This window comes from Gopherus evgoodei, chromosome 10, assembly GCF_007399415.2.
Source record: "Gopherus evgoodei ecotype Sinaloan lineage chromosome 10, rGopEvg1_v1.p, whole genome shotgun sequence".
Taxonomy (NCBI): Eukaryota; Metazoa; Chordata; order Testudines; family Testudinidae; genus Gopherus; species Gopherus evgoodei.
Genome location: NC_044331.1, coordinates 20,354,072 through 20,373,798, shown reverse-complemented (window position 1 = coordinate 20,373,798; position 19,727 = coordinate 20,354,072). Strand labels below are relative to the sequence as shown.

The following is a 19,727-nucleotide window of genomic DNA, read 5'->3' as shown; positions in this document are numbered from 1 at the left end:
GTTAATAGCATGAATGCTGCTTTTTGCTGCTACTGCTGCTATTACCTTGGGCTTCCTTTTTTCCAGTTAGTTCTGGAATCATTTTTAGAATGATTAGAGTATGGATGAAGTTCACCCAAATTCAGAAGATGTAAGTAAGTCCCTCTGACTTATTTAGGCATCCATGTAAGTGAGAGTCTGCCAGCAGAATAGTTGGGTAGGGTATCTTCGCACATCCTATGCATCACCGAGGTGGTCTTTGTAATAGCCCAGCATGGAAGATGGCTGTGAGAGTGGGCAAAGAAAGAATCCTCAGGATCTGCACATACAGGAATGGAATGACCCAAGAAAGAGCTATGGATGAACTGCAGAGTGGAGCAGCAGGCATGGGAGGCTACACTGCTAACACCAGGAACCCTTGCCCCACATACCCACAACCAATGGCTGATGACTCTGGCTACGTATGTATGTGTGAAGTGGAGCTCAGCCTACGATGCTATATGTCAGTACTCATCCTGGTTCTTACCAGGATGTGCAAAGGAGCAGTAAATACTTCCTCTACCCAATAATGTCATTTTAAAAAATAAAGCAAATATGTAAATCTTCCTGGTGCTATACTGAGGTTCACATTTATACTATTACAAAGCATTGTTTTGCACCAAGGATCTATTCATTAGGAGGAGGATAAACTAAAGCTTTTCTGCAATAATTTCTATCTCATTGAACATAAAGAGAAAACGGCGAGAAAACCAAAGCGCTGTATCTGAGGCTGCAAGATTAGAGAAATAATAAATCTGCAATACCAGGGGAGCAAAAGTGTTTTTATTATTATTAAATACAGGGATTTACATTTGTGTGTACGAAGGCACATAAATCACCAATCAGCCTAAGAGCTAATTTGTTATGTTTGGATGCTCTTTTATTTTTTAAATGGTTGTATTTAAATAAGGTGCTGGATACGCCTCCAAACTATTTACTGAACTATATAAATTATACCTAATACCCTTTTCCAATTCTGAATGTCAGGGTTAATGAGTAGAATACAGTTCCCTAATCTTGCCTTGTAAAGCATCACATGTTTTCTTTGCATCTCCAAGCAGCATTGACGTGTTAGGCTTGTAAAAAATGGGATTGTCAACTGCAGCATACCCAACTCCCAGCGTTCGCTTCATGACGATGACCTGGGGGGGGGGGAGAAATAGCAGCATGAAAGGGTTAAATGAAATAAAAACGTTCAGCATTTGCTCATGGAGGATGTAGTTAAAGTAATAGTTTTAAAAATAACAGGTTACATCTATTATAAAATCTCAAATCTTGGCATGTATTAAATGCATTGGCTCAATCAAAATTGCATACCGGCAATATTGGCCTACGTTTTATATTGACTTTTGCATGTCCATATCTAGCTATTCTCACACCTCACATTTATGTGCCACCTTCCATCCTGAAAGATTGCACTGTGGTTTTAAAAAAGTAAACTGATGCAGAAACTGAACAGGAATCTCCTCCTCCAGCTTTGCAGCCACCTGTGGGTGGAAGGCGGTGGCTGTTTAGCAGCACACTGAAATGCTAAAGAACAGTTAAGAAAAGCAAATTAAGAGCATTCTATATAATTGAAAGTGCAAGGGGAAATTAGGTAGGCAAAATGTAACTACCCAAATCAGCATTTGACCAAGACATGTTAATTTGCCTACTTTATGCTAACTGCCATTGGGTCTTTTAATGACTCTGTTTCATGTAGCTGCCAAAGAACACTGGTTGAGATTCACAAAGCTGACTAAAGGATTTAGCCATGAAATTCCCTAATCAGATGTGCAAAATATCAAGCAATACCTCCCACATGACAGTGCTCCCTGACACTAGGCATTGGATTCAACAGATTGGGAAAAGTGCTATACTGAATTACCTTTTCCACAGCAGCTGGGTTTTGCCCCCTTGAATTATCTTATCCAAGTTCTGACCAGACCAACTTTGCTTCTGAGATCTAACATGATCACAGCACAACCTGTGTGCTGCCAGTTTGACTGCAATAATATTTCATTAAACAATAATCCATGTTGGATATGATGTAATGTGATACCTGAAACACACTTAATTTTCTGGGGAAGGGCCAAAATCTGTTACCAGATACATGGTATGTACTACTCTGAATGTGAGACATGCAGAGTAAAGTCAAACATATATTTTCTATAATTTATCTCATTAAACCTATCAAAATGATGCTTTCATACACAGAGATGTTACTAACATTTCGCTTAGGTGCATATTTCAACAATTAAAAATTGCTTGTTTCATGCAATTATTTACTGCATCTTAATGTTACCTGCATATAAACAATATCAAGTATTTTGTAAATGTTCTAACATTCCAATCTGAGATCAGAACTAAACCTTTACTGTGTGAGAACACAACATGCTGGAATATTGTCTAACAAACAAGAAACAAGCTTGGCATGTGCTGACTAACATGGAGATCCCAATTTTCCCCATATACTTGTCCACATTTGGCTGTGTTTTAAGAGGTTGCTTTTAATTCTAACATCTGTATGCCTGTCATTTAGTACCGTCGTTGTCTTCACCATACACCCCACCACACAGTTTTTATATAATCTTAAATTGTGTTACATGCTTGTAGAAGTTTTGTGGCTTTACATAGCCATAGAACTTTCGAGAACATGAGGTTTGAATTAAAATGAGTTAACCTGTCCTATACATAAAATGGGTTATATTTAAGGCAATGAATTAAAAGTAGAATTTCAAAACTGGTTCTTTTCCTTTGTGGATGTATCCGTCAGATATGTGCTGCCATTTTTACCTGCCCTGAATTCTACCTTTAGATCTGAAATTCCCTCCCATAGAGAATTTGCTGAAACCCCACACAGTTCACTGTGAACAGAGATACTGTGGATATAAAGTATATACCCAACAGCATTCTCTGTCAATACAGCAGACCAGTGAGAGGAAAATTGAAAGAGAAAAGCTTTGGGTTTGCAAATGTACACAAGCTTCTGATACACTAAGTCAAAGTTCTGCAGTCCCTTATACCTAGATCTGGTCAAATACTATAAAAACCTTATTTGTGAGCAATTTATTCAACAATAGATTTTTAGCTTTTGGGGAATACAGTGAAACACAGCTCTTTGGAAAAGCAGCAAAGAATCCTGTGGCACCTTATAGACTAACAGACGTTTTGGAGCATGAGCTTTCGTGGGTGAATACCCACTTCGTCAGATGTATTCACCCACGAAAGCTCATGCTCCAAAACGTCTGTTAGTCTATAAGGTGCCACAGGATTCTTTGCTGCTTTTACAGATCCAGACTAACACGGCTACCCCTCTGATACTTGACAGCTCTTTGGAAGAAGATTTGGAACACTAATGAAGTGTATTTTGGCTCATTCTAAATTTTAAAAGCAAAATCCATTAAAAAGAATTGCCTTTTAAATGCTATATCATCCAGGAGCCAATCCTGCTCTTTTTAAAGTCAATGACGAAACTCCCATTGGCATCAATGAGAGCAGGACAATGCGTCTCTTGTCAAATCAAGCATTTCACTGTAAGCTTAACCCTACAGGGCTCATCATGTGGACTCGCCTGTTGAAATGACTGGGAATTCCATATCCAAATGATCTGCAGAGTTGGGCCCTTCTTGTGTATCTGCCATGTACTGTTAGACAGATGCACCTACGTGCATACTCCTTGCACGTGTATTCAGAAAAAAAACCTATCTTTGTCTTTAGTGCAAGTCGGTATTTCTCCTGAGACAGAGATACAGTCCATAAACATACACTGTGCAGACTTCAGTCAACTTTGATTGTTTTTAAGTACCTGCTTAGCTTTCCAGACCTCCAGTACAGGCATGCCAGCAATAATAGAATTGGGATCTTCCTGTGCTGCAGAGTTTACTGTGTCATTTGCACCAATGACCAGAGCCAAGTCCGTTTCTGAGACAGAATAGAAATATGTTACAAACGTTTTAGAACTTGCAGCTGCCTTTCCTTTATCACAGCAACACCAAAACACACAAATCAAACATGCATTAAATGTTGATAGGTCACTGTTTATTCTAAATGAAAATAAGTTAGACCCATCCATTTGTGTCAAACCCAGAACTGAATCTTGGCAGACACATGGGCTAATGAAAACGATTATAACCATGCACTGCTACAGGCTGGGGACTGACTGGCTAAGCAGCAGTCTTCAGAAAAGGACCTGGGGATTACACCGGATAAGAAGCTGGACATGAGTCAGCAGTGTGCCCTTGTTGCCAAGAAAGCCAGCAGTGGCAGTTGTCACATTTCAAGATCAATCAATTGTGGCATAGACGATCAGATATTAAAATTATTTTTATGACACCTATTCTTTTTGTATCCAGGGTTTTTTTTGTTGTTGTTATCAGGGCGTAGACAGGTTGAAATTAGGGGAGTATTCCTGTTGCAGGTCAAGTGATTTATGTGACCACCAGAATTCCAAGATGGAGTTGTAGCTCAAACTCTTTATTCATTTCTGTACAATGTAAGGATCTAATTTTGAAAATATTCTTTCCCTTCCTTTCATCTCTCCATGTATAACTTCACTATTGCCTCCTGTCACAGCTTTTTTCTAAACTGCCTGGAGTTGTGTTACCTTGAAGCATTGCTGGAGCAGCAGTTTGACAGGGATAAGCTGCTAATTCATGGAAGTGACGTCAGTTCACTTTCTTTTAAACACACACAGAGGTACCAGTGTGTCCAACTCTGTGATCCATGAATTGCACAACCATAAAACATTACCTGATGGTGATGTCAGAGCATCAAAAACTACTTTGAGTAGCTGGCAGTGGGATCTCCTCTTATCTTCTAATATTGATGAAGCAAGTAGAATGCGTGTGGGGGATGCTGAAGTTGTGTGCTCAGGGCTTTAAGGGGTGCGGCATGCCCTCTGCACAGCACAGCTCACTGAGCATAAGTGGATGATAACTGTGCTCAGCCACACTTTCAAGCCACTTGCCATCAGAGAAAGTGAGCATTTGTACTCAGTCTGCCTGTCACCTGTGTATGCACGAGGAGGAGCTTCCTGCATCTTTCCTGGTTTACGTATCCATGCTAGACTTGCCAGCTGTATATTCGCACAAAACCAAACACCCTTGCTCTGCCCCTCCCCCACCCTTTCTACGAGAGCCCACCCATGCTCACTACATCCCCCCTTTCTCTGTCACTTGCTCTCCCTACCCTCACTCACTCATTTTCACCAGGCTGGCTCAGGGGGCTGGGGTGTGGGAGGGGGCTCTGGGGTGGGGCTGGGGATGAGGGATTTGAGATACAGGAGGGTGCTCTGGGCTGGGACTGAGGGGATTCTGGGCTGGGGAAGGGGGTTGGAGTGCAGAGGGTGTGACAGCTCCGGCTGGGGGTGTAGGAGGGTGCTCCGGGCTGGGACTGAGGGATTCAGAGGATGGAAGGGGGATCAGGGATGGAGCAGGAGGTCGGAGTGTGGGGTGTGTGTGTGTGTGTGTGTAAGAGAGCTCTGGCTAGTGGTTTGGGCTCTGGGGTGGGGCTGGGGGGCACAGGAGGGTTCTTCGAGCTGGAACCAAAGAGTTTGGAGGGTGGGAAGGGGATCAGGGTTGTTGCAGGGGGTTGGGGCATGGGAGGGGGCCAGGGGTACAGGTTCCAGCCAGCACTTACTTCAAGCTGCTCCTGGAAGCAGCGACATGTCCCTCCCTCCAGCTCCTACACGGAAACGCAGCCGGACAGTTCTGAGTGCTGTCTCGTCTGCAGGTGCCGCCCCTGCAATTCCCATGCACCATGGTTCCCAGCCAATGGGAGCTGTGAAGCTGGCGCTTGGGGCGGGGGCAGCGCACGGAGCCCTCTGGCTGCCCCTATGCATAGGAGCTAGAGGAGGAATATGCTGCTGCTTCCAGGAGCCGTGCAGAGCCAAGGCAGGCAGGGAGCCTGCCTTAGCCCTGTTGCACAGCCGACCGGACTTTTAATGGCCTGGTCAGCAGTGCTGAGTAGCACCACCAGGGTCCCTTTACACTCATGTGTTTCAGTCAAAAACTGGAGAACTGGCAACCCTAACCAAGAGCAGCCACAATCTGACCCTAATGTGCCAGAGGCTTTTAATTCTGTAACAGAAGAGGGAGGGAGGTAGCCCTGGAAAACCATGAAAGATACATGCAGTCTAAACTAGAAACACTACACTGCCATGCAAAAGAGACTATAGCTCCCTTCCCTCTTACTTTCCTACCTTAAGTTAAGGGACTTTTGCCTCCCTAACACTCTTGCTACTTCCTGATGCCTTAGTCTTCTTTTGAGGCATCACGTCTTGTCCGTGATGGGGAATAGGCACTTAATTTTACTGATTCCCCTCCTCCCCCCAAAATAGGGCAGAACAAAACACAAAAGAAAAAGGCAAAAAGAACATGGAAAGGGAGGGGAAGGAAGGAAGGAAGGCAGGGAGGAGAAAGGAGAGTGACATCTCAGTTTCCACCCACTAGGAATTAATCAAGATCTCAGAAAAGTTGGACCAAATCTTTTCAAGTTTGTCTGAAGTCCCTCATCTCTGAAACGTTATCCACTCTTTAGCTGCCAGGTCACCAAAGTACTTGTGCAAAGCTTCTGTCCCTGGAGGTAATCTGCTCTTCCATCTGTGCAATGTGAGTCATTCAGCTACATGCCCTGCTCTAGAAAACCAAGCTTTGTGCATGAGTTATGGACTTTCTTTACCTTTCAGTGCCTCACTGCTTCATTTTTCTGCTTTGTCTGTCTCCCAGCTTCCAGAAGAAGGGAAGTGGCACCAAAATGGGCAGCAGCCCTCCCTCCTGGTGAATCTTCCCTCCCCTGGGATTTAGGGGGCCTGGCATATGCAAGGGGCAGTAATTTCCACCTCCCCACCCCCAATGTCAGTGAACCCAAAGGAAGATTCTACCAGATATTAGAAAAGCACGAGTGTCCTACAAGGAAATTGCATCTTGCAGAGCAGCTGCCTGCTCACTCATACTCCACTCATAATAATGGTATTAGTGATACAAATTAATACTATGCCACTATTAAATAATACAAATGATCCTACATATAAGCAGTCTCTTCCCAAGCACTCTGAGTGATGATCTTTCATAATCACTATGGTATCAAATAGTAACAAAATATAAAAATACCCAAATGCCCTCATAAAACCACAAACAGCAAGGGCAAAAATGGGGAGGGACTTGATACAGAAATCTGAGATGAGGGTGGATTTTCCAAAGGACTCATTTTTGCCATTACTCTTCTCCCATAAAAGTCACTGCTACAACTCCCATTGACTGAATTGGGACCAGAGAAACTGACTTTAAACTCGCACCGTACATCTGTTTGTCCAATATTCAGAATATCACATGGTTTCCTTTCCTGATACCCTTAACACTGACACAATACAGACACATATTTGATGAAAGAAGTCATATATTTTGCTCACTCTACAGCAAAACCCTAGTGGCTATTATGATTATCTATTAAGTAATGTCAGACATAGCTTGGCTTTTATATAAGTCAGACAAACCTTTAATCTTATCTAGTTTTGATTTTGGTCTTTAAAAAGCATTACTGTCAACCCTTCTACCTACCAAAATACTGCCTAGGTATAAAATTATAGTCATTTGGCCTAACTAAAAGCAGAAAATAAAGTTAAAATATTTAGAATGGTTTGAATCTAAGCCAATATCTTTCATCCCTTACCTGGGAAATCTTCATTTATCTCATCCATTTCTAATACAACATCATAAGGTACACCAGCTTCTGCCAATAGCACATTCAGTTGTCCTGGCATACGGCCTGCTACAGGATGGATACCAAACCTGGAAACCAAGAAAGCAAAGAAACCAAGTCATGCTGAACTAATAAATGCCGACTGATAAATGTCAGCAATCCTACCCATGTGGAAGCAGTCCAGTTCTAGTACTTCATATACCTGAACCAGATGCAGAGAGAGAGAGCTATAAAATACTGGTCATGAAACTGCTACTTGGGAAAGAGCAATTAATGTATCTGTTTGTAATCAGTACCAGAAAGGAAAATTGAAACACTTACAGAACTCCTTTCACATTGGGCACCCTGTTGGTTAAAAATTAACTATGTAGCCATGGTATGTTAGTTGGTGATTTCATTTAACACTTAAGCCAGACCCCAGAATCTAAATCACTCATGAAGACTGTGTGTCATATGCAGTGTGTGTATATCACACAAGAATGGGATTAAAGCCTAGGACAAATGAAATAACACTTTAAATAGATATGTGGATAAGGATTCATTCCATTTTCTAATGCAGAGGCGGTTTATTGATACACATTCTTAATATGCACTTGCAAAATAAAATAAAATAAAATAAAACAAATAAAAAGCAACCACTGCTGGAAAAAAAAAGACTTTTCCAAGAATTTGACACAAGAATTGAAACATTTAATATTCTTGCTGAATATTAAGAAAATGGATGTCTGAATTCCAGAGGCTACTCAAATATTCCTAGGCCTGGACTTCCCAGCTGATTGCTATTGCAGACCTGTGCTCTGTCAGTGCTGAGATCATATTCATGCTCTGTTTGCTGCTAGCAGACTTCCAGCACAGATGTTTTCCTGATTAATGTGGGCAGAGATTCCCCCTGCCCCCACAGAGAATTTGTGTTTCTAATTTGCTTTGGTGTTTTTGAAAATCCCACCCATATTTGCTATGTCAGAGAGCAACTCATTTTTAGAAATATCTATTAGCTCATTTGCGGACTTAAGTGTTTATTGGAGCCCCTAACCAAGGCACTCAAGTTTGAAAATTGAGCCTGTAGTATTGAATGGCAAAGTATATGGTGTATTACCATGTCATACTAAACATACTAAAGATTTCCTATTGACATTCTATCATTGCTTTTAATGTTTGAAGTACAGTAAGTACAGTATTTGTCCTGGCCTATTTCAATGACAACATTGTGAGCCAGATCCTTAGCTGGTATAAATCAGCATAGCTCCCCTGAAATCAGAGCTGAGCTCCCTTGAAATCAATGGAGCCATACCAGTTTATACCAGCTGAGGATCTGGCTCACTATATGCAACTTACCTGACTTTCTTTCCTTGTTCATTAAGCATTTTCACCATGTCAGCAATGGGATACTGGGCCTTGGCTGCACAAAGACCCCAGCCTAAACCATGAAAAACATGTCAGTGTTTTACAAAGGAAGTTTAGCATCCCTCAAAAAGCACCATAAAGGAATCAATTAACCAGCATGTTTTCTGCATTATGAATATTAAAAACCACAGTTACCGCACACGGGGCCAACAAAACTCATTTGCCTGGTAGAGATGACACAGAGTTAAAGGTCAAACTGAACTGCAAAAGGATACTTTGATATGGTAGTTTAATTCAATGGTAGCACTTAGCGCAGGTTTCATTGTAAATTACATTGAAAAACTAAGAGTCCTGGCTACAGCTAACTCACTCTACAACCACCATATTCTGTTTCTGCGTACAATACATATTACTGGTGGAGATGTGTGGGAAAGAACGGCTTTTTGGTTTTCCAAGCTGAGTTTGCAGGATTGCCATTCAGGCAAAAACTATTTTCTAACTTGTAAACTGAGAATTTTTTATATGAAGCCTGAGAAACAACATGTATGAGACCTCTAGTGCCAATTTTACAAAATCACTGTCCAGACTGAACCACACATTTAGCCTACTAACATCTCTGGGAGGTAGGGATCCATCAGCCCCACTTTTGCACATGGAGAGATTAAATCACAGAGAGGTTAACTTTCTGGCTCAGGATCACACAGCAACTGAGTGGCAGAGACAGGAACTAGGCTGACCAGATGTACCAATTTTATAGGGACAGTCCTGATTTTTGGGTCTTTTTCTTATAAAGGCTCCTATTACCCTCCACCTCCTGTCCCGATTTTTCACACTTGCTGTCTGGTCATTCTAACAGGAACTGAACTGAGATCTCCTGATTCCAGTTCTTTCTCTAAGCCAGTGTTTCCCAAACTTGGGATACCGTTTGTGTAGGGAAAGCCCCTAGTGGGCTGAGCCAGTTTGTTTACCTGCTGCATTCACAGGTTCGGCAGATCGTGGCTCCCACTGGCCACGGTTCGCTGCTGCAGGCCAATGGGAGCTGCTGGAAGCGGCGTGGGCCAAGGGACGTACTGGTCGCTGCTTCCAGCAGCTCCCATTGGCCTGGAGTAGCAAACCGTGGCCAGCAGGAGCTGTCATCGGCCGAACCTTTGGACGTGGCAGGTAAACAAACTGAACCAGCCTGCCAGGGGCTTTCCCTACACAAGTGGCATCCCAAGTTTGGGAAACACTGCTCTAAGCACTAGACGCCTTGTCCCAAATTTTCAATTGCTCTTGTCTACTGGTGCAAACAGCTGTAAACCAGAGACAAGGCCATTGTAGGATTCCCATGTGTAGCAAATGTGGCCAGGACAAAAGCAGTTAAAAGGTATAGACAGGGTGCTGTGGAAACCAGTTGATTCCCAGCTGTCAAAATAGCCCATGGGGCCTGTTGTCCAACAGCTGGTGGCCTCAGGAAGAGACTGGGAGGGCCTAGAGGTGGCTTAAAGCCTTACTTTCCCAACTTCTGGTCAGGTCAGACAAAGCCCAGGACCTGATCCACTGCCTCCCCGAGGTATTGGCCAAAGTTGTAATGATCTTCTCGATGCACACACTGTATGAATTATTAGAAAAACTTACCATTGTCATCATATAGCTTATGCAGCATTAAATCCAAAGCAGACAACTGAGGGGCATTTTATTTAAATCACCCACATTCCAGACTCTGATTAGAAAGAACCAAGAGATCCTTATTTAATACTGCACACTGCTCTAAGCAGAATTCATACTCCTGTTCCAAATAAAGTCTCCAAATCCCATAAGACAAATTTCTTTAAGCTCCTGGGGAGGAGAATATAAACATCTTGACCAACAACAAATATTTAGGGCTATGAGCATTAAGGGCCTAATTTTCAAATGTTGCTGCAAAAATAAACAATGGCCTTCACTGTTATTCTTTGAATAATATTTTTTTTCTTAAAAACAACATATTTGGATGGGGACACTCAGGCAGTCCCCTTCCTCCCCCTCCCCCAACTTTATCCCTTCTCATTACAGAGGCCCCTCGTCAGGATGACCCATCCATCTGGCTAAGAAGGGCTGCTTGCAGCTGAATCTAGAGCCAGCCAATTGTACTCCTGGGTCAGTTGGAGGGGTTTGCTTGAGTGCAATGCTAGGTGTGTGCAACATTTCTAACCTCTGCAACCCAGAGAGCGAGGGGCTGAGCCCAACACCCAAACTCAGATTCCAGATGAGCTGCCAAGTAGAGGGTTGGCGCGCTAACAAACATTCAATCCCTGCAGGCAATCCGGCACACAATAGCCATTTTAGTTAAGGATTTTTCCCTTACACATTTGGGACCAAGGCCTTTTGCTGTTAATACACATTCATAAAACACACTAACTTTTTGTAGTTTACTGCAATGAAAGAAGAATTTGATATGGCATATTTAAATCCACAGGACAGGATGTCCTGCAGCTATGAGATGAGTGAAGAATGCGTCCTGATCTCAAGACATGTTTGCCACACGTCATTACACTGGCAGAGTTAAAAACTGCCTAAAACTTTGTACAACTGTTTTTTGTTGTTGTTTTTTTTGGTTGGTTGGTTGTTGTGGCAAGTTTGAAATGAATTAACATCTGGCCACATATTGAATTCAATGGGAGATTACCCTGAGTAAAGTCTGCAAGAATTAGCTTATTAATATTAAGGAATTTAGTAGCTAGAAATTAATTTTCTTTTATAAGTATTTGGGGAAAAGTAAAATCTTTGAAGTAACAAGTAACTGAAAATCCCACAATATTGGTGCCATAATAATAGCACCATCCAGAGAGTGCAAAGTCCAGCTCAGGACAAGTCTGCTTTTACACTCAGGGTTTGTATCCCCAGTTTTCTCTACCTTTGAGGCACTCTCCCATGTCACTATTTTTTCATTGAGGAGGACAGACAGGACTCCGTTCAGAGCCCATAGGACAGTGGCAGATTTAGAGTTAATGGGGCCCTGTGCACAGCTTCATTTTTGCCCCAGGACAAGAAAAAGAACATTCTCTCTTATTCCTCGCCCCCCTCGTCTTTCATTCTTTTTTTCTTCATTTTCCTCCTATATTATAAATAATGGGAAGTAAAGGAAAATAAAGTGAGGTACCTTGATTGGGGCAGGGAATTGGGGTGCAGGAGGAGGTGCAGAGGGGTGGGCTCTGAAAGGAAGTTTGAGTGTGGGGTGTAGGCTCTGGGCTGGGACAATGGGTTGGAGGGCAGGAGGGGGCAGCGCTTACCTCAGGCAGCACGGTCCCCAAAGCGATGAGCGCACTCACACCCTCCGGCAGTGGCTCCTAAGCCGGGGGGGGGGGGGGGACCAGGGTGTTTTACAGGCGCCTCCCCCACAGCTCCCATTGGCTGTAGTTCCCGGCCAAAGGGATCTGCGGAGTCGGCACTCGGGGCAGGGGCAGCATACAGTGACACCCCCTCACATTCCAGGGGCTGCAGGGATGTGCTGGCCATTTCCAGGAGCGAAGCAGCATGGAGGGAGGGAGGCAGAGTGGACAGGGAACTGCCTTAACCCTGCTGTTGACATGTCTCTGCACACCCCTTGGGGAGAGAGGGGCAGTGGGTTTCTGTGTGCTGCCCGGCGTGGGGGCAGCGCATGGAGCTGCCTCCCACCCTGCCAGGGGCGCGCAGAGACATGCCAGCAGCAGGTTGCTTCCAGGAGTGGCATGGGGTCACTGGCTATGGAATTCAGGCATCCTGCATGCCTGAGCCCTACTGCACTGCCGATCGGGACTCTGGGGCAGGATGTCAGATATTTGTCCTGCGTTTTGGGTGCTCCCCTGTTGTTGGGGGCTCCGTGCCACCACACGGTTTGTTTCATGGTAAATCTGCTCCTGCCATAGGAGCTACTATTATGTAAAGTGAGGCATTAATTCATGAGGGTCTAACCATCACTGGTGGGTCTGATTCTGATCACTTCCAATAGGGTAAATCAGAAGTAAATTCACTGAATTCAAGGATGGGTATGTGAGATTCTGTGTCCTGCAATGTGCAGGTGGTCAGACTCAATAATCATGATGGTCTCTTCTGACCTTAAAGTCTATGAGTCTATAAGAATTCAGTGTCATGAAAATGGTGTAAAACTGGTGAAATAGGCCCTCTGTCCATGCAGACCTGAGGATAAGATGGATCTTTTTTCTTAAATGGCCCTGTAATGTATTTGGTGCTTTATAACAAATCAGCTTAGGGCTTTTTAATACCAATGAGATGTTGATTACACTGTCTTCTTGCTTCATTCCCCCAGTTCAGCAAGCTTTTTCAATGTGTAGAATATCAATTTTTAAATCCCCACAAGAATCTTTAACTTTCCTAGCTAGACTCCCTTATTCTTTCATAGATATTTTATCAGTTATAATTTCTGCTCATTCCTTTAACTAACTAAGCAGAATGTTGTGCAATAACTGGGTTATCCTGGCAAGCGCATTACTGAATAAGCATACGAAAATATCTGAACTCTTACCAGGGGTAATGATGACAGAGTTAGCTTCCTTTATCATTTCAATGGCTTGGTCAATTCCGACTTCAGTATGTGTTCCAACAATTTCCATAGGTTTCCCTCCACCTGTAGAAGATGTACCAAATCCACCCAAAATCACATTTGGCAAAGACCTATTCATGGCCTAAGTGGGAAGACATGAAATGAGTGCATTGGTCAAAAGCAATAGTTCTGATTACATTCAGAGAACCCCAAAATAAACAGTGCATTTGATGGGAATCCTCATGTCGTTTGTTTGGAAAGGCAAGCTGCATTATTGTTCAGCTCATTAAAGTGTACTTTAACAAGACTCCAAAGACAATGCAGCAATGGTTCAATAGTTCAATATTCTATTTGGAAAGCTACAGTATCCCACTTGGCATATAACCCATAATTTTGAACAAAGGTTTTCAAATGTGCCTTTGAGAAATTCTTATGTTTTTCAGTCATGTTCTAACCATTTTTCTTTTCACAAAGCCACTCAAACGTTTTTCTCTAGGGAAACAAAGGCATTGATTTGTTTAAAGAACTTCGCCCCTCTTGCTCATTATAAAACAGCATGTTTCCTCAAAACCAGTCATGGGGTGAGATTTTTCATTGCAGATTCTTTGGTCCTCGTCAAAATGCTGACTGACAGTACTGGGCTTACAAAGCAAACCATACTACTCCTTATTTCATTTTTTAAAGTAAGGTTAGATGACGGATTGACAATGCTAGAGACTGTTTATTCAGAGAACATGTACAGTTGCAGGCAACAGCAGTGCAAGCTTCCCCATACTACAATCCCACTAATCTGACCTGGAAGGGTCACATCTAACAGTGAGAGTAATTTAGCATCCAGGTCAATATGAATGCCAGTCAGTGCCAGTTGTGGTCATGGTTTCTGAGATCTCTAGGAACTGGAGTGAGATCACCAATTGCTCTTTGCATCTAAACACTATGTGTACCACATCCTAATTCTAAAGGCCCACCAAATTGTCATCAGACATGCAATAACTTTTGATTATTTATGACCAGTTTGAACTGGATTTAAACTGGCAATTGTTTCACTAAAGTCAGCATGTTAGCCCAAGTACGTATGTTGCCATCTTACCACACACATGATGTAAGAGAGAATTGCTCCAGAGGACCCAATCAAGGCACCAACAATTGTCATCAGGTTGTTATCAAGAAGGAATCCTTCTGCACACAAAGCCCATCCAGAATAGCTGTTCAATACAGTGATGACCACAGGCATATCTGCACCACCGATAGCTGCCGTAAGTGTGACTCCCTGCAATTTAATACACACCATGGAAAGAAAAACTAAGGGAAACTCACGTTTATAGAATGCCATTACTACTAACCTGTTAATTACAAAACAAAACAAACAAACCATCCAATACCGGAGGCTATTTCATGATTATCTGTTATACATAATGGGTCTGATTCTGTGAGGAGCTGAGCACTCTGAATTCTCATTTACACAAAACGAGCTGAACCCACTCAGCATCTCACAGGATTGGACACTTACTCTTTTTCCAAAAGGTCTTTCCAAAACCAGATCATATTTATAGCAGTGGTTTAGAGTATAGGATTACATATACCTCTGACTAGACAAACAATAGCTTGTTTCACTGAACTGCCCTTAGCTAAAATGTTTTGGATCCTTGCACTATGGTTTGTGGGATCCTGCAGTGATTTGTTATGGAATGTCTATAGGGCACCATAAATATTTTGCATACTGCTTTGAGGAGTGCTTGCAATTACACCAAATTTTTCAGCTGATGTGCAGATCTGTATTTTTCTGGCATTCAGCAGAAGCTGCAGATGAATGCAAGAACTTTATATTTCCTTTGTGTGCATTAAAAGGATTCAGAGACTGCTTTCTTGTGTGCTTACCATGATTGAGGAAAGTCCTGAAACACCAAGAAGACAGGCCATGCCGGTAGTGTAGCTTGGGTCCAGCATAAACAGCCCCATACCACCCACTGATGCTGCCAGCAACCCACCATTCAAGTAATGGCGACCAGGTAGAAGGAGCGGCGCTGAGTTCAGTAAACCTGGAATCAAACACTAAGGTGTTAACACTTCAGCCATTTTAGGATATAAACATTTTTAATGTTAAAGTACAGGGACCCCAAAGAAGCTATCAGCGCAAGTACAGAATCAGAAGCCCAAAGATGCTGGTTCCACAGTGGATCAATTTATCTAAAGGAAAGTTTGGCCCATTGGAGACACAAGGCAGAGGAACGGTTGTTTGGAGCTCCCTACTTCCCAGTAGCTCCTTTTCAACTCTCAGCTCCCAAGAGCTGGTCTTTTCCCACATATGAGTGTACAGCCATTAGGCAACCCTCTAGCTCTATTGGCTAGCCTGTCTGTCATTGAGGGGTTTGCCCGGTCAACAGTCTTTGAGGATGGGGGTTCCTCTCAATTATCAGTTTTCTGGGAGAGCAGTTCACATGCACCAAATCCTGGTTTTCAGCTCCCTGGCTAGCAACACAGTTTCCCATTTCAGCTCTGAGCCAAGGAAGCATGTTTGGCCCTAAATGTCAGCCAAGAGAGCTCCTGCCATCAGACTGCTTCCCCAAACAACCACATCAGGATTTTTCATAATCAGTGATTCCCTTGACATCATTCCTATCATTATATGAAATGGGATGCGGCAGACAGCACCAAAGCAGCTTCCCACATAGTAGGATCACTCTGCCAGTGCTAATGGGGACCAAATACTTGTCTGGAACAAGAAGCCTCAGTGACTATTTATCCTTGAAAACTATTTTGGACTGAATAGGACTCACAGCATTTGGTCTTGATGTCATTATTTCAATAGTTACTGGTCATGCTACTACTGCAGATGCACCTTTTTGGGCTTGAATTGTACCACATCAGTACTTTTATTCAAACTCATATTTTTACACGTATATCTTGTCTGTCTTTAGTATGGCATGCACCATGAAATGGTTTGTCTATTTTTCACAAGAGTTAAATTACTGAGCAATTTGATTAGTTTTTAGGGCCGTAATCCTCGCACTTCACTCTGGAATAGCTTTTCATTGCCATATTGGAACTAAGAAAATAATGGGTCCAAATATAGTCTACAGGAGCTCTTACCACATTTTCTATGACCCCTATTTGTCCTCCTCAGGACTTTAGTCCTTGCTACATTTGAGGGAGTGTAAACAAGCACTCGTTCTCCCTCTGGAAATTTACATGAGAGGATTTTTTTGGAAACTGTCACCAATAACAACCTAATATCATCTTTTGGCCATCTAATCCCACCAAACTTGTCAAAATAATTCTGTTGTAAAAGGATGTGATTTTGAAAAGGACGTGAAAGTTAGCTACCCAATTCCCGCTGAAAGTAGCACCTCACTCACACAGAAACCTTTGGAAATTCCATCCTAAATTATTTAACATGAAATAGACCAAAGAAGAAAGTACCTTGCAGTTTTCCATAAGCCACTAATGAACCGCTGAAAGTTACACCCCCAATGTAGGTGCCCAAATATGCCACAGTTTTGAGAACACTGGCAGAAGGATGAACATCGAGGTGTGGATATTCAATCATATACTCAGCAATACATGTAAGAACCGCTGCCAAACCAACCAGACTGTGAAATGCAGCTACAAGCTGTGGAAGGTCAGAGATTTCAATCCGTTTCGCAACTGTGAGACCTGTAAAATGAAATGATTTAGATCCAAGATTAAAGAACCGTATTGTATTTCATCCTCTCTTGAAGTATAAACAGGCAGTTAAGCAACAGAGGACTGTTTTCTTTCTTATGTTGTTTTTCTTTTTGTGTAATACAATAGAAACATAATAGTTATAGGAAATTATAACCTAATTTAAATCTCCTCCAAAAGAATATTGCAAGAACATTCTGAGACAACAGACTATGAAAAACAGAGCCAGATTGGGGCTTTGAAGCCACAACCTTTTCATTGGGGCGGGGGTACTGCGGGTGTATCAGTCACATCTCCCAGATATATTCTGCCCACAGAGAGCAGGCAAGCAAAATGCCCCTGAAGGCTCTAAGAGAGCACATTGCGTTCTCATTCAGAAGCTGGGAATGCTCTTTCCCACCATTCCTGCTGTCAGGCTTCCAACTCCCACGTTCCTTGGAGATTAGAACTCCTGAAGTTCCATTCCTTCTGGGCTGAAATGTGGAACAGAGCAGGGCTGGATTTCTACCCTGCCACAAGGGTCAGCATACCCTGTTATAAGGATCCTATGTGGCTACACAGGTATGGCCACCACTGAAGATTAGTAAACCCTTTGCCAGACCAAAGATCTGGCATTACAGTTCTAGCAGTCCTGACTACAGACCAATTGTTCAAAGGTATTGTGATCCAGGAACATACTTGCTAATCCTTCTCCCCTCACCCTATTAATTATATTATTATTATTATCATCAAAACTATTAGCAATAAGAACTTTTGGGAGAGGCATAAGTAATGAATAGGAGGATTTTAAATTTTCCTGATTGTGCTCTCCACTGCTTTTTGGAATTACATGGAGGGAAATTTCAACTGAAAAACATTCACTGCAGGGTTGTCTGTAGTGAGACTTTCAGGATTCCAAAGAAGGCCACGAAAGGTAATCTGTGAGGCTCTGGAAAACGGGAACCTTAAAGGAACCTCTGGGAAATACTGTCATCATTAACCCTATAACAACAGCCACCATTTTGAGCTATGGTTACTATTTCCTTTGATTGTAACTTGCCAGCAAGTGCATATTCAGGTAAAATACTTCCTAGAAATAAAATGTATGTTTTAAGCTTAAACCATGTGACTGAATTTAAAAACAATTTATAAGCTTTGTACATATCTGCTTCACCATCTTAAGTTCTCCTCTTAGTCAAGATTGCCACCTTTAGGCATTAATTCACTTTCCAAATGTATTTTCTCATCCTAGTATAAATAAAGAATTATTAATTGGTTAATAAACCACAAATGAATGTGGTATGAAGTCAGGCTACATGAATTGTACAATGTGTTGTACATACCTATTGTACCACCCATTGCCATGGCAGCAGACATCTGAGCGAGTACTTCTGGTGATGGGTTCAGTGCTCCTAGTGTAGCTGCTACACCACCAGCCACTCCAATCATACCTAGGGCATTGCCAAGTCTAGAAGTGTTCTGACTAGACAATCCTGCCAGTGCACCAACACAGCAAAGACCTGAGCCCAAATATATCATCTGTAAAACAATGCAAAAGTTAATACATAGTGCACAGCATTACTGCACATCTGTCTTTTCTCCTGGTAGAGGATAAGGGTGTTGCAAAACCTCCAGGATCCCCAGCTAGAGTAGGAGGAGGGGAAGTTTCAATGCCAAGAGTTTATGGTTTAAGATATGAAAGATTTCTTCTTTGCATATTAGTGGAGCAGTCCAGTTTATTAGCCCCAGGTGCTGAAACTTCCCTATGTTGTCTCCTTTCGATTCTCCATTCCTGTATTTCTCGGTCACACCACTTTGCAAACATTGCAGCGGTGACACCGACTAAGCTTCTCAAATACACAGCCTTAATCCCCAGTGACATATATTTGAGTACATATTTTTGATTATTTCCATAACCATTGCACTGCTATTTTCTTGCATTAGTCGTCATTGCCCTGCCATCGTGACTCATCTTCAAGTGTGTATGTGTGTGGGTTCTTACTACTCTCTCCCTAGAGTAACAAACTAACAACACATTAGTTCAAGCTTAAAGTAATTTTGTATAATTATCTTTGCTAGATTTATCATCTTTTACTTTGGATGTGTTTTTAAATGGTTTTAATCAGCAGTTTCTTTGGGTGGGGAAGAAACACATTTTATCGAATCAGTCATTTAAACTGCATTTTAAAGATTGTAATGCTGTGAGATCATTCCCATTGATTTTTCTGTTACTTTGATTCTTAAGTATTTTGATTCACAAAATGTTCTTGAATCCCTACATGATGGTGCATTTATAAATAACATGTGGTGTTCTTTCTCGTGTTTGAAAAACACATGGTGATTTTATTTCACAGCACAAAAGGTCAACGTTACTTTTCCCCCACCTATATTACTGAATCCATTGATAATGATGAATCTAAACCAATGTGACAATGACAAAAAGAATATAGGCTGCACCATTCTCTAATCACCTAGTAACCAATGAAGCTAAGACATTCCATATCCCCCTCATAAAAACCCAGAAAGGCCATCACAAGACCCT

The 19,727-nt window shown here is 42.2% G+C and overlaps 1 protein-coding gene across 2 annotated transcripts in view; it reads right to left on the bottom strand.

Annotated features, from left to right (window-relative positions):
- Positions 1 to 781: 781 nt before the first annotated feature.
- LOC115659097 (NAD(P) transhydrogenase, mitochondrial-like) overlaps positions 782 to 19,727 on the bottom strand; it is an 81,362-nt gene continuing 62,416 nt past the window's right edge. For both annotated transcript variants that reach the window (XM_030578891.1, XM_030578890.1), the window contains 9 exons: positions 18,529 to 18,724; positions 16,964 to 17,197; positions 15,422 to 15,582; positions 14,634 to 14,813; positions 13,526 to 13,685; positions 9,034 to 9,115; positions 7,669 to 7,787; positions 3,806 to 3,921; positions 782 to 1,160 (listed from right to left, as the gene is read on the bottom strand). In XM_030578891.1, coding sequence (XP_030434751.1) covers positions 1,008 to 1,160; positions 3,806 to 3,921; positions 7,669 to 7,787; positions 9,034 to 9,115; positions 13,526 to 13,685; positions 14,634 to 14,813; positions 15,422 to 15,582; positions 16,964 to 17,197; positions 18,529 to 18,724 — 1,401 coding nt within the window. In that variant the 3' untranslated portion in view covers positions 782 to 1,007. The remainder of the gene's footprint in view (positions 1,161 to 3,805; positions 3,922 to 7,668; positions 7,788 to 9,033; positions 9,116 to 13,525; positions 13,686 to 14,633; positions 14,814 to 15,421; positions 15,583 to 16,963; positions 17,198 to 18,528; positions 18,725 to 19,727) is intronic.